Source organism: Struthio camelus, chromosome 3 (genome assembly GCF_040807025.1).
Source record: "Struthio camelus isolate bStrCam1 chromosome 3, bStrCam1.hap1, whole genome shotgun sequence".
NCBI lineage: Eukaryota > Metazoa > Chordata > Aves > Struthioniformes > Struthionidae > Struthio > Struthio camelus.
The window spans coordinates 27,949,306-27,961,935 of NC_090944.1; the positions used below are offsets into that span (position 1 = coordinate 27,949,306).

Here is a 12,630-nt window from a genome sequence, read left to right on the forward strand (position 1 = left end):
GAATTCCAGCAAATAAACGTACAAGCTGTATCACTTCAGAGGCTGTGCAGGCTATGAGATGACATAAATGCTGTTTTAACAACTTTGGGGCAGTCTTGTGAAAACTTCTGGTATACTTGGGCAAGCAATAAAAATGCACTGTCTGTGAAGAAAAGGTTTAAAGAATACCTACCTTGCCTGTTCTCCTGTGCAAAGTTAGTCATACTTCCATCTTCAGCTAACCCTTGCTCCAAGTTTTCTAATATCTGTAGTAATTTTCCAAAGTAACTAACATGAGTTTAAACAGCATTTTATATTACATGCAAATTATCAACAATTGACAGTCTATATGAAAACCAATTCAGGCAGGAATGTTTCACACCAATACATTTCAAAATCACTGATTATTACCATAGCTAGATCATTTGCATGAAGTAAGAAAGCCTTTGTACGGTAGAAGGATGTTAGAGTTTAGGTTTATGATATTTAATACAACATCAAATGTCAGCACACTCTAGGGACATACACGTTTCGTTAAGCAAAACAAGAAATATGCTTCACCAGAGAATGAACGTTAACAACACCACAGATCGTCAAAGAGAGTCATTCCCTCTTGACTCCCCCCACCCTAACCTGGGCTCTGGTTTCAAAGACAGTTTGCTCATTATGTCACTAATGCAGCACTCCTTTTAGTTCTTTTACTTTGCTTCTCAAAGTTTGGGGTTTATTGATGTCTTTTTATTTATTACAGATTTCAAATAATGTAAATTATTGAGTGAGTGAAGCATTTGTTGTGTAACTGGAAGAATGAAAATGTATATCTACTGAAGCTTCTGTCTTAAGCACTTTTAAAATATGTATGCCAGGTTCCATTTAACATGCAAGTCAACTTTCCTTGTTCTCCTCCCATCAGTTTCTCCCAATTTGTTCTTTGACTCCTACTGATCACCCCATTTTTCCCGTTACTGATTTATAACTTTGGTCACAGAACACTGCTCGAGATTCCCTTCAAAATCCATTAAAGCGGCTCGCTCTTTAATCAGCTGCAGTGGTTAGCCAATTAGCAAAATATAAGGCACTTCCTCTTCTGGGGACTCAGTGCACTTGCCAACAGAGCCTTTAGCTTCTGTCAATTTAAGTTTAAGAGGAGATTTTTTTTTTTCCTGCACCAGGAAAGCATTCAAACTGTGCTCAGTGCTTTCTAAACAGTCCCTTAAAAACAACACAGAGGAAAACCTCAAAAGCAAGGAAAGGCAGAATTAATCTGACCTCAAATAGCTTTTTGGTGCCTTCTACAGTCCATGAAGAGCAGTCAGTGCCTCCAGAAAGTGAATTCATGCTACCTATTTTAGACACCTTCAGCTGGAAGGAACTGCCCTAAGAGGTACCAATCTCTTTTCATAGACTACAGTGAAAGCCTAAAGTTAGGTGCAATAAATTTAACTACAAGTAACTTAAGAGTTAGGAGAGGCATATGATGAAATGACTGCAGTTATCACATGCCAGCTGAGCCAGGGTAATTTTCTCTGTAAGAATTGTTAGCCCACGACAAATACAAGGTAATATGATTTAGTATAAACCCTGTTCATAGAGGGCTAAGCTAAGTTGCCTTATCTCAAATTTTGAGAGGCTAAGAGCATACACTTGTACAGATACTGTGGCTTAGTTGATAGGTGGCAATTTAGGAGATCATAGTTGCGTGCTTGTGAGATTGGATCTCAGTCCCACTTTCAAAAGCAACGCAGCCACTTAGAGATCACTTAGAAATCAAAGCACCAGATTTTTAAAAGCGTTAAAACGTCGAGTGTATAACTAGGCAGCTCATCAGACTGAGAAACGAACACCTTCCTTTCCCCAAGCCGAAAAACTTAGTGTCTGTTCTCTGACCAGTCTAAAAAAGTGACCTTTCTTTTTCCCTGGAAAACACGAAGTGATCACTTTTCATTCTCAAAAATTCTTACTCTTGAAACGGTCTAAACCTAACAAATTGCCTTCATCAATGAGACGAGCTATCCTGCTGAAAAAGACAATAAATTTGTTTGACAAAGCCCTTCTGTGAAAACATGCTGACTAACATAATCTGAAAATAAAGAATTAGATATGAAAATACAATTAGAATATTATATTAACCATTCTGTTACATCTACTTGGGGATATCTAGCCGTCACCTCAAGCTCAACGTAATTAAAACAGAACTCGGGGCTGATTTGAGGCTAATTGGTTTATTCCCTAGGTTTATCTCCTTTTGCCCTTCTTAAGCTTAGGAACAACATCTGCAGTCTTTCAGTACTTGAGAATTTCTGCAGTTTTCCAAGAACTCTTTAATATTAACACGAATGATTCAGGTAGTTCCTCAGTGTAAGTTATGTGGGTTAGCTGATATGATATGCTTAATTTTAGCAGGTTCTCTCATCTTTCTTTTCCACAGATGGTAAACTATCTATTCTAGTAATACCATATAGGATAGCTTTAAACATCCTTGTTTTAAATATAAATAAGCATTAAACACGTCTACCATCTACTTTAAACAACATTTGTATATATGACCTATGCTTTTTCTTGTTTTGAATACTTATAAACACAGACATTAATTATACTGGCTAATATTATTTCATTGAGTCTTGTTTTATCCTCTGGCAATTGCCTATATGTTTTATCTACTAACCTACGCATATCACCATTTGCATTTTTAGCTTCTCATCCTTAAATATCTCTTTCTTCTTTCACAACTTTTAATCAGCATTAGCTTCTTACTCAAAATAACCTTCTTCGGTGTTTGTGGAATTTTGGCTTTTTGAGCACTCAGACTGGTGCATTATTATTTCTAAAAACTCATCAAACAAGGGGTCAAGACAAATAGCCCCTGGACTGAAGTCACCTATGAGAAACGGAATATTTGTGTATCCTTAGCAGAATACTTAGCGTGTTCTGAGCCAGGACTGGAGGTTGAGTGAAAATGAAAAAGCAGAAGCAGTCTATAGCTAAGAAACTGAAAAGTTCATCAATTTTGAAGTAAAACAAAAGACTGGGAGATATGAATTATATGTGGAGGACAGTCAAGTAGGAAGACAATATGAAGGAGTGATGGAACTACAGCGGGGTTGGCAGATGGGCAAATTGTACCAGACTTTTTTTTTTTAATTTTGCAAGGAGAACACTTGCAAAGGCATTTTTAAGGCAGTCAGACTGTTCTCCTACCTGCTAGTGCTCCACCTCTCTGGTGGAAGAGGACAGTACAGCGCTGTCACTTGAAGGATCAGGGTTAAAAAGCTAAACAGGTTACACTATGGGATGCTATTTCCACGAGGTCTCCCTCATTCAGCTAGGAAGCTTGGTCACAAACATGAGATGAGTTTAGTCCAAGCCTGACGGTTTGTTCTTTTGGCATATCCTTAGCAGCTTTAGCACTAAAGTAATCATGGATGTGTTTTTGTATGAGTATCTGAATAGAAAAAAACCCTTTTATGACTTAAATTACTACTCCTATTGCTTGGGTGTTAGGAGACCATTTACTTTAATGCAGACTTATAAGTGCAACAACTCATTGAGGCAACTCATATTAGGAAGACCAGTGATAACACAGAGACAATAACAATTTCACCGCATTCCCCCACAAAACTGTAATAGACCTTTGGCTTTACAGATTATTTAATTCTCAAATGTTGCACCTATAACAGGATTTGTAAAATATCAGATCAGATTCTGATTACAAATTTATAGGAATGCTAGAAAAAGTAAAAAGGAAAAAAATCCTATACAGGGAAAAATAAAACGATTTTTCATTCAACCTCCAATCCCAGTTCAGTTACCAGAAACATGTAAGTATACGCAGGCTGAAGAGACCGAGTTACCAGAATGCTGACAAAGTGATTACGGCTAGATCTTCAAGTCTAATGCCTAATCTGAAGCTGACAAGTATCTCTAGAGTGTGTACAAGAAAAAACAAGAGGGAATTTAGGAGGTTAAAAAGAGGTATCAGATAGGAATAATGGAATTACATTAAGAAAGAGAAGTCGAATAGGAAGACAAATTTTCATATGATAAGAATACATCAGCATTAGCCTGGAAGAGCCTCCCAGGGGAAACGGTTGCAGCTCCACAGGCTGGCTCATTAAAAGCTAAAAAACAACCCTGCATTGCAAAGAGACAGACTAGGTGAGCTAATAGGTCTTTTTTCTCTTCTAGCTCTTATGACTGCAAGATCATCTCATTTACATAATGACTATTCATATCTGTAAATAAGGATGACCAAAGATTATTTTTCCACTTTTTAAAGTAGTAAAGTAAAATGCTGGAGGCTTTTGGTTGAAAGCTCCCCAATTAATTCTGTTATAACCCCAATGGTTCCCAAGTGTCATATACGAATAATAAGAATAATGAATATACATGTCTGATGTTAGCTTCCTCCTTACACCAGGTTCTCCTAATCTGCTCTACTCGTGAACAATTCACATGTGATCTTGATTATTAGACAAACAGCATTCCATACACAAATTAAAACAGGCATACAAACAATGGGTTTTCCAGACAATCCTGCATGATTTCAAATGGTTAAATTATCAAGAACTTACAACTGCTTTTTTAAAAATGTCCTTATCTTTACAAGCTCCTCTTTTTCACACTCTTGTTTCTACAGTTGTTTCTGAAATGCTCCAAAAGAGAAGGTATTTAATTAAATGCAAACAACTGAAGTGATCTGCAATGAGGTGCTTAGAATAACTAATCAGAAATATCCCCTTGTCAAGGATGATATGCTTTATTTGTTTGTTTGCACTTTTCTGTGTACTGTACTTCAAAAAGGAGTGCCCATCAGCACAGCGAATGGCTTGTCTGGTCTTCTGAACCCTGGTCCTGGGGGAGCCTGTCAGAAAGAAACGGAGATTGCTCCCATTCTGACAACAGTTGAGCATATTCACCTGGGAGCAACTCTACAAATTCAGAATAAAGAGACAGCAATCAGGAAATTGACAGTAAGTGCAGAGAAGGGGAGATTCCTTGGAAAATCCAGTAAAAGACATATAGCCAGACTCAAAGAAACTTTTCCAAAGAGCACAAGGACTCACATGGAGGTTGTAGTGACGCAGGAAGCCACTAGAAGTTGATGAAGTGAGAATCTGCTTAAAAGGACCTGTTCTTCAAGAACTTAACAGGCAAGGGAAAGAATATCTTTTATTTGCAGATTTCCTTTATTTCTGTTTCACCTTCTCTAACTGCCTGTATTTAAAGAAATAATTGGTCTAGTTTATCTTCAAACAAAATCTTGCATTAGAGTTCAAAAGCTTCCTTAGTACATTGGACATGCTTTAAAGACAGGCATCTAAGGAAAAGTGAGCAGGCAGAGCCACCTCAAGGTTCTAGATGACTTAAGGGTCTCGAAAGGAAGAGGGGAAAAGAATCTAATATTCTTTCCCTTTCGTTCCTCTTTTGACCAGTAACATTAAAGCTGTGGAGAGTCACAGTTAATTAAACCGTAACTAAGAGATGTGCATTTCAACACAGTTTGCCACACGGCTGATGAAGACTGCCTTCTCAGATGTCACTTCCTCATTCACATTCATACAATTTTCTCTCTCCTTTACAGGATAAAAGAACTTAGATACTACTTGACTTTTAAGAGTCTAGTGGTGCCTTCATGACCGAAGGCAGACAACATGGCACTTAATATCAGATCACACGAAAACAAGATATGAAACACCTGATGATCTACTGCAAGCTGGGGTAGGCAAATGTCAGTAGTGGCACTGTGAAATCCTGCAACAGAGGAAGACTATGACATCTTCTAGAAGAAAATTTCTTCAAATTGAGGAGGACTGCTTTTACTTACAAATGCCAAAGGTAAATGCTAGAGAGTAGGCTGACAGTAATATCAGATAAGATGGTCATGAATAGAAACGTTATTCATGAAGTGCTAAAAAGTGCCTTCCAAAAGTACTTTTTGGCCAAATTTGACATATTCCTCAAGAGTTTCCAAATAAAGTCTTTCTCACTCTACAGTAAATGTCACATTCATCTCTTATTACCAGAAACTTTCCTCTTTTCCCTCATAATAGAATGAAAAGCGATTTTTGACTAAACCTTTGGTTATCCTAGTGACTACTCCGCGTTAAGAAACAAGTTTATTTTAGGACTTAAAGCAATTATAGTAATAAAACCCCTTCGTTTATGTTACTCATCTTATTTTCAGGAGCAAATACAGGAAACTTCCAAAGAATACTGCACATAAAACTTGATCATATATTATATACATATATTATATACAGTTTTGAAATTCTAAGTGTCTCAGATAAAACAATAAAGGGGATTAACACAATTTATAACATTTATAGTCATTCTTCTATTAGATTATTAGGGAAGATTTCTGTCAAAAATGTAAGGATGGAGGCTTAACACGCAGGATGTTTGGTTCAGTGGACTGAGATATGGATGGTGCTCACAACACCATCAGTCCAGTTTCAGCACTGACAAATCCATATTACAATTTAGGCCCTAATTTTTTATTGTTGCAACTTAGGGGAAAAAAAACCAAACAGTTCGTATTTCCAGTCCCAAATGACTGGCATTTCCAAAACCAGCTACCCAAACTATTTCTGAAGGAGGGAGCATAAGTCTCAGTCATTAACAACTAAGTTTTTGGGACAGCTGCATGCAGCTGAGTAAGGGAAAAGACCCTCTCTCACTTGCCCTTCAACATACTACACTGTTCTCTCAGTGTCTTGCCTGGTATAAGCAAGAAAGCAAGGGAACTATGTTTTCTATTAGTCTATGTATTTTAGTCGGTAGAGTTACCACACAGAGGAGAGAAGGATGCTGTATCCTAAAAGGCAAAAAAAAGAGTTAATGATTTATTAATGAGTTCCTCATTTGTATCAAAGACAGAGTCAAAATGTGCTAGTTTAAATCACAGGTTCTAGATAAGGACAGTAAAATAAGTTCCTTAAACATTACAAAATGCTGTTACATGGAGAAGCTGTTACCTTGGTGCAGATTATCTTCATACTGTGCAGTCTATCTAGTGATTCCTGAGGATTACCTAGATACTGAGGAAGTTCAGCATGTAAAATCCGCATGGAGAAAGGAACCATGGAACCTGGAATCATAAACAACTTTTAAGTGTGTTTGCTATAACCATCAGTGCACAATTTGCCTTCTCACTTGTGTATGTGACACAAAATCCAATTTAATTTCAAATTCTCATTTTCTTCTTGTGATGAAAGATGTAAAAGATGAGAAAGTAGCAAACCTTTCCATACTTATAGCATGTAGCATTGTGTAAAGTTATTTTAAATACGTAAACACATGGATACCACACATAACCAAGACAGCAAGAAAAAGGTGCACCTAATTCCATACTCCAAAAACAAGGTGTACACAAAGGTACAATATGCATTAAAGATTTTTATAAATCAATTACAGTAAAGGATAAAAATGGAGGATTACTCAAGTTTCAGCTACAATAATCCTGACATTTAATAATTATGCATATCTTACAATCAATACAGCAAAATTAAGATGGAATTGTAGGCCTTAAAGGCATGCCTGCTAAAAAAGGTAAATAACCTAGGCAAGCAAAAACCAATTATATGTAATTTTTTCCAAATAAGCAGAAGGCTGCTATGAAGAACTTCTACATTACATCTTAGAGAAAGAAAAAGAAGACATGAATCAACATGAATCAAAAGAAATTAAGAATAAAATCAGTATAATAAAGAACAGAAAAGTATACTCTAACAGATTCATTAAATCTAAAAAAAAAAAGCAACTCCCCCAAGAAATTAGGATATACTGTAAATACTCTATTGTTTCTTTTGATATTAATATGCTCCAGCCTGTGGAAAGATCAGAATCCATTATGCTTAGCAGAGACCATTCCCTTGCTAAGTGTTTACAGTAGAAAACTTTTACTCTGCATTTTACTTCACTAATGTTGGCTCTTCCACGAAGAGTTATCAAATGACTCTGCCGTGAGATCTGTTCTGCATGAAGGTAGTATATTTTGTGTACTTTTCTAATTTATTGAAAACAAATAATAAGGAAAGAATTTTAAGCAATATTTGTAGGAGAAAAAATGGTCTATTCCTTTTCAGATTAGTTTACTTATTATTATTGCCATCATTGTCATTATTTTTACCAAGGATCCAATCCTGTAAGTTTGCAAGCACTGACTTTACAGACAGTTTCAGAAGCTTTAGGAACTCCTACAGCGTGCAATATCTTACTTTCAGATATCTGCGCATCCGGTTTACAAGGACAATTACACTGAACATGACCATAAACTGAACACTACTATTAAAAAACAGAACAGGCATAATGGGGAAAGAAGCCTTGCAAAATAGTCTACAGTTCTAAAAATGCATTTAACATAATGCATTTGCTTAGTTTGGACATATTCTAAAGGGATTTCCCTCTTGACTCACCTCTTGGCTCACCTCTTTTCACAAACAGGTTTTTACAGGTTCACAAGGTTTTTACAGTTTTTTGCACCTGTTCTTAAGAGGTTTGTATGTCAAAGAGGTAAATGCTATACGCAGTGAGGCACTGCCTCTAAACATTTTAAAGGAGATAAAGTTGTAATCACAAAATCAACTTACTAATTATGATCTTCAGAGTAAGCCAACTGCATTTACATAAGTTCTCTTTTGCCAAAGCTAAGTATTCCTAATGGCTTCTGTGACTGCTGTGTTCTCTTTAAGAAAGCATACACAAGTTTCATGCATCATCATATGTACAATAAGACAACAAAACTGCCTTTAAAATTCTTTTTACAGGGGTTATTAAAAAGGTCATTCAACCAATAAAAAGAGATGTTAAATGTTTTATTTATTTATCCTGATTAGTATCTAGCATGATACAAGAAAAGATACATAAGTGTACGGATGGCAGAAAAAAAAGAAAAAGAAGGCAAAACCAAGTAAATTCTGAGCCAGAACACCATGGAATAATTGTTTTGTAGAGGTATGCTAAGACACGAACCACGCACCTACAGGAAGCACAAGTTAAAAAAAATAGTCTTGTTCATCTAGTAAAGCTTTGGAAAATCTGACATATAAAATGTAAAGAATCTAAAGTTTTAAAAATATTTTTGGTTAATGACAGTGTTCTAGCATTTTCAGCTCTGAACAAGGTTGTATCATTACATTCTCTTGTAAAAAGTGACAAAAGGTCAACCCAATAAACACTCCTACAGGAAACCTGAAGTGGAACCAGCACAGTTCAGCATACAGGTAGATAGATATTTAACGGCGCTCAGATAAGTGTCACACGTTATCAATTTTTATAAAATTTATATAACATTTTGTGAAACGCTTTTTGGGATTGCATATTTTGTAAAGTATTGATCTTATAGATTGCTGAATAGAGCCATGCTATTATGATCCATGCAGTGGGAAGTAATAACCCATTACCCATCACTAATCTACATCATCAAAACTGGTGTCATAGTATGTTAGAATGATGAATGGATCTCTAGTCCAACTTACACTTTATAAGAATCTGATTTATTCCCTATCACAACTAAGACCTTGGCTGTGATAAGCATTCAGAACTGCACTGCTTCAAAACATACTTTATTAATGTATTATTTTCTTACCCACCAATGATCTAGTATTTCATTCAGAGCATGTGACCAGAACGCACTCCAGTGTGATCCTTAGCAGGACTGTTAGTATGATGGTATAGGTCTCACCAAACAAAATCACAAGGAAGCTGGCCCTCAGGGAAAGGATGGTCAACATAATGACTTTTCAAACTAAAACTTATATTACTATTTCACTTGGGAGGATCTAAAACACCAGCAACTGTCTCTTCTTTCGCTCTTCTGGAAATTCACAACACAACTAGTATCCTGTAAGCAATTTTACTTTAAGCTTAGAACAAATCCCAGTAGTAAAAATTTGTCACTTACTGCCTATTAAACAGCCTGCAGACTTTTACTTTATATATCTGACACACTGACTGTTTCTGCCATCTTCCTTAGCTTCCTTCTACTCCTCCTGAAAAGCAGAAGGTAATGTTTTTTCTGGAAGAAGGCACAAAATTATGTGTGCTCTCACAAAACAGTGGTAACAGTGGAAAATAAAAGAGTGAGAAAAGAAACTAGCTTTTACCCTTGGTAAGGCTGCCTTACCACTCCATGCAAACAGTATTTGGTAACTTCAGGTTGAATCAGATGAGAAAATTGCTCATAACGAAACCTGTAGCACTCATCCAAGCCACTTATCCACACATGTTCCTTAAATATTCTGTTTATAAAAAGGAAACTGATATTTTTTTGAGAAGCAAAACTTCCCCACATATGTTCCCATCTCCAAATAAGCTTTTTTTGTTTAGTTAAATGACATGAAGTGTAGCTAATATATCTAATTCAGCTCCTATATTTACAGACCGATATTCTGGTTAACAAGAATGATCATAAATTTACTTTAGACTTGGTAAATCTCTCAAGATTTATGAGTGGTACTTATATAAAGTGCCAATGCAATCTACATACATTTTTCTTGAAAAATATATGGCATTAATACGAAATGCCTGTGAAGAGACCTACTCATCAAAAGAACTTTATGACTCCTGGTTAATAGTTGTGTAAAAAATGAAAAAAAGAGAGAATGAATATATTCTACTACTATATTATTTCTGGCATCCAAAACGTGTTTCTACAGTTTTCTCAAGACTAAGAAAGCAGAATAATCATCTTTGAACTCGTCTGAGAGAATAATGTCAAGGAAGAGCTTGAAGACATGAGAGAAGCAACAGCAAGTTACTAAAAATCTTTTCAGAAGGTGGATGGTTATGAACCCTTGTTATCAAAAGACTCAGCAAGGTGACCTGTGCGTGTACCATCGTGGGAGGGAAGACTGGGAGTATAATGGGTTTGAAAAGCAGCTCAGCCGAGTTGCATGGGGAGAACAGAAGATGAAAAAGGCAAAGGCAAACTGTAATATGACTCTCATGAATCTTCCGCGAAGCCTCATCAGTTCACTGATAAAATGTAAAATGCAATCAAGTAGGAGAATGGCAGGAAGCGCTGACTTTGAACACTTAAGCAAGTTAACAGAGCTCAGTAAGAATTCTGGTCTAAACAGCACGACTTAGGTTTATTGCTCTATGACACTACCCTATCATGTTGCATCAAAGGCATGTCTTTCAGCTTTTCCCTGCTGAGACTAAGAAAGCTAGTGCAGAAGGGCCCATTCTCATTAAAAAAAAAAAAAAAGAAAAAAAAGAAAAGAGAGAGAGAAAGAGAGAGAGAGAGAACACATAAAAATCTAAAAAAACACAGCTTTACTGTCTCATGAGGCAGATGAGATTTCAGATTAAAATAAACATATTTTCTAACACTTTAAAATGAGGATGATGACAAAGAAAAAAAGAATTGAGACTTAATAAAGTGCCTGTCACAAATCTTGCTTAAAAAGAGAAGCATAACTGAAAATATTAAAAGCCTATGTAAGAAGCTGAACCAAAAAAAAAGGAAAATAAACACCACTTAGACACGTTAAACACAGAGTATGTTTAAAGGCGATCATCAACAATCCTATGCTTAACTACATTGCTACATATACTATATATAATCAAATATCTGACAAAAAATTGTATACAAAGTAAAAAATATCCACTATTAAAAATATATTTTCAACAATTATTAAAACAAGATGAAATAAAAAACATTTTCATATACTTTAGTAATCATAGCTATGCATGAGATACTCCCCAGTTGCTTAACAGTTTTATTCCTCCTGTAGAATTTTAATGCAATAATTAAGAATTTTCAAATGGCACATTGAGACCACAGAAAAAGTAGATTTATTTGCAACTACAGGCAAAACACAAGGCAAAATAGAATTTTTTTTTCTTTCTTAAAGACAAACAGTCTAACACACTACAAAATTCAGACACGGATAGCAAGGATGATACAACACTGCTCTTCCCAATACCTAAAAATGCTAACAAATAAATCAATGCCAAGGGATAAAATGCAAACTAAACTACAAAAAACACTCTTGTGTTTCTCCTGAAAAGGGAAAAGCCTTAGATTTCATTCTGCCCATTAAGTGTGACAGCACACTAATATAATTCTAATTCTACACAGAAAAAATATTTGTGATCATCTTTATCTGAAGATAGTAATATAGGAAAAAAGAGTTAACCAACCATCCGGATAAAAGATATCATGAAGTATGTATGTACTTACTTATCTATCACTCCAAAATTGTAAAAATCTGATCTCTGTTAAAAATTATTTGTCATCCCACCTCTGGCTCTACTCTCTGCACTAGCTCCATCTGCTCAGCCAGGATCAGATGGGGGAATTGCCAGCTGCTTCACTGGTTTGAGTGCCTAGAGGCTGCTCCTGCAGCTCTGAAGATGGCCACACTTCACCTGGACTTAATTAAAACCAAAAACATCCATCAGAGATTCCTTCAAGACATCTATATTTTTTCAGCATATTATCTGGCAATCCTAGCTCAGAGATATGGTAATGTTATCGGTTCAGTCTCTGTAGCAACGTAATATAAACGTAACATAGAAGTTCCTACATAAATTCCAGATTTTTCAATGTGAAAGAATAATATATTCTAGCATATTTCCAGGTTTAAAAAAAATCCAACTGTTTCATTTGTAAATAGGATAATCCAAGTATATTTTCCAATATGA

At 35.7% G+C, this 12,630-nt stretch overlaps 1 protein-coding gene across 2 annotated transcripts in view; it reads right to left on the bottom strand.

The window, feature by feature from the left end:
* TRAPPC12 (trafficking protein particle complex subunit 12) overlaps positions 1-12,630 on the bottom strand; it is a 65,426-nt gene that overhangs the window by 17,765 nt on the left and 35,031 nt on the right. For both annotated transcript variants that reach the window (XM_068937250.1, XM_009667445.2), the window contains exons 6-7: positions 6,954-7,066; positions 173-245 (exon numbers count right to left, since the gene is read on the bottom strand). In XM_068937250.1, the coding sequence (XP_068793351.1) occupies positions 173-245; positions 6,954-7,066 (186 nt within the window). The remainder of the gene's footprint in view (positions 1-172; positions 246-6,953; positions 7,067-12,630) is intronic.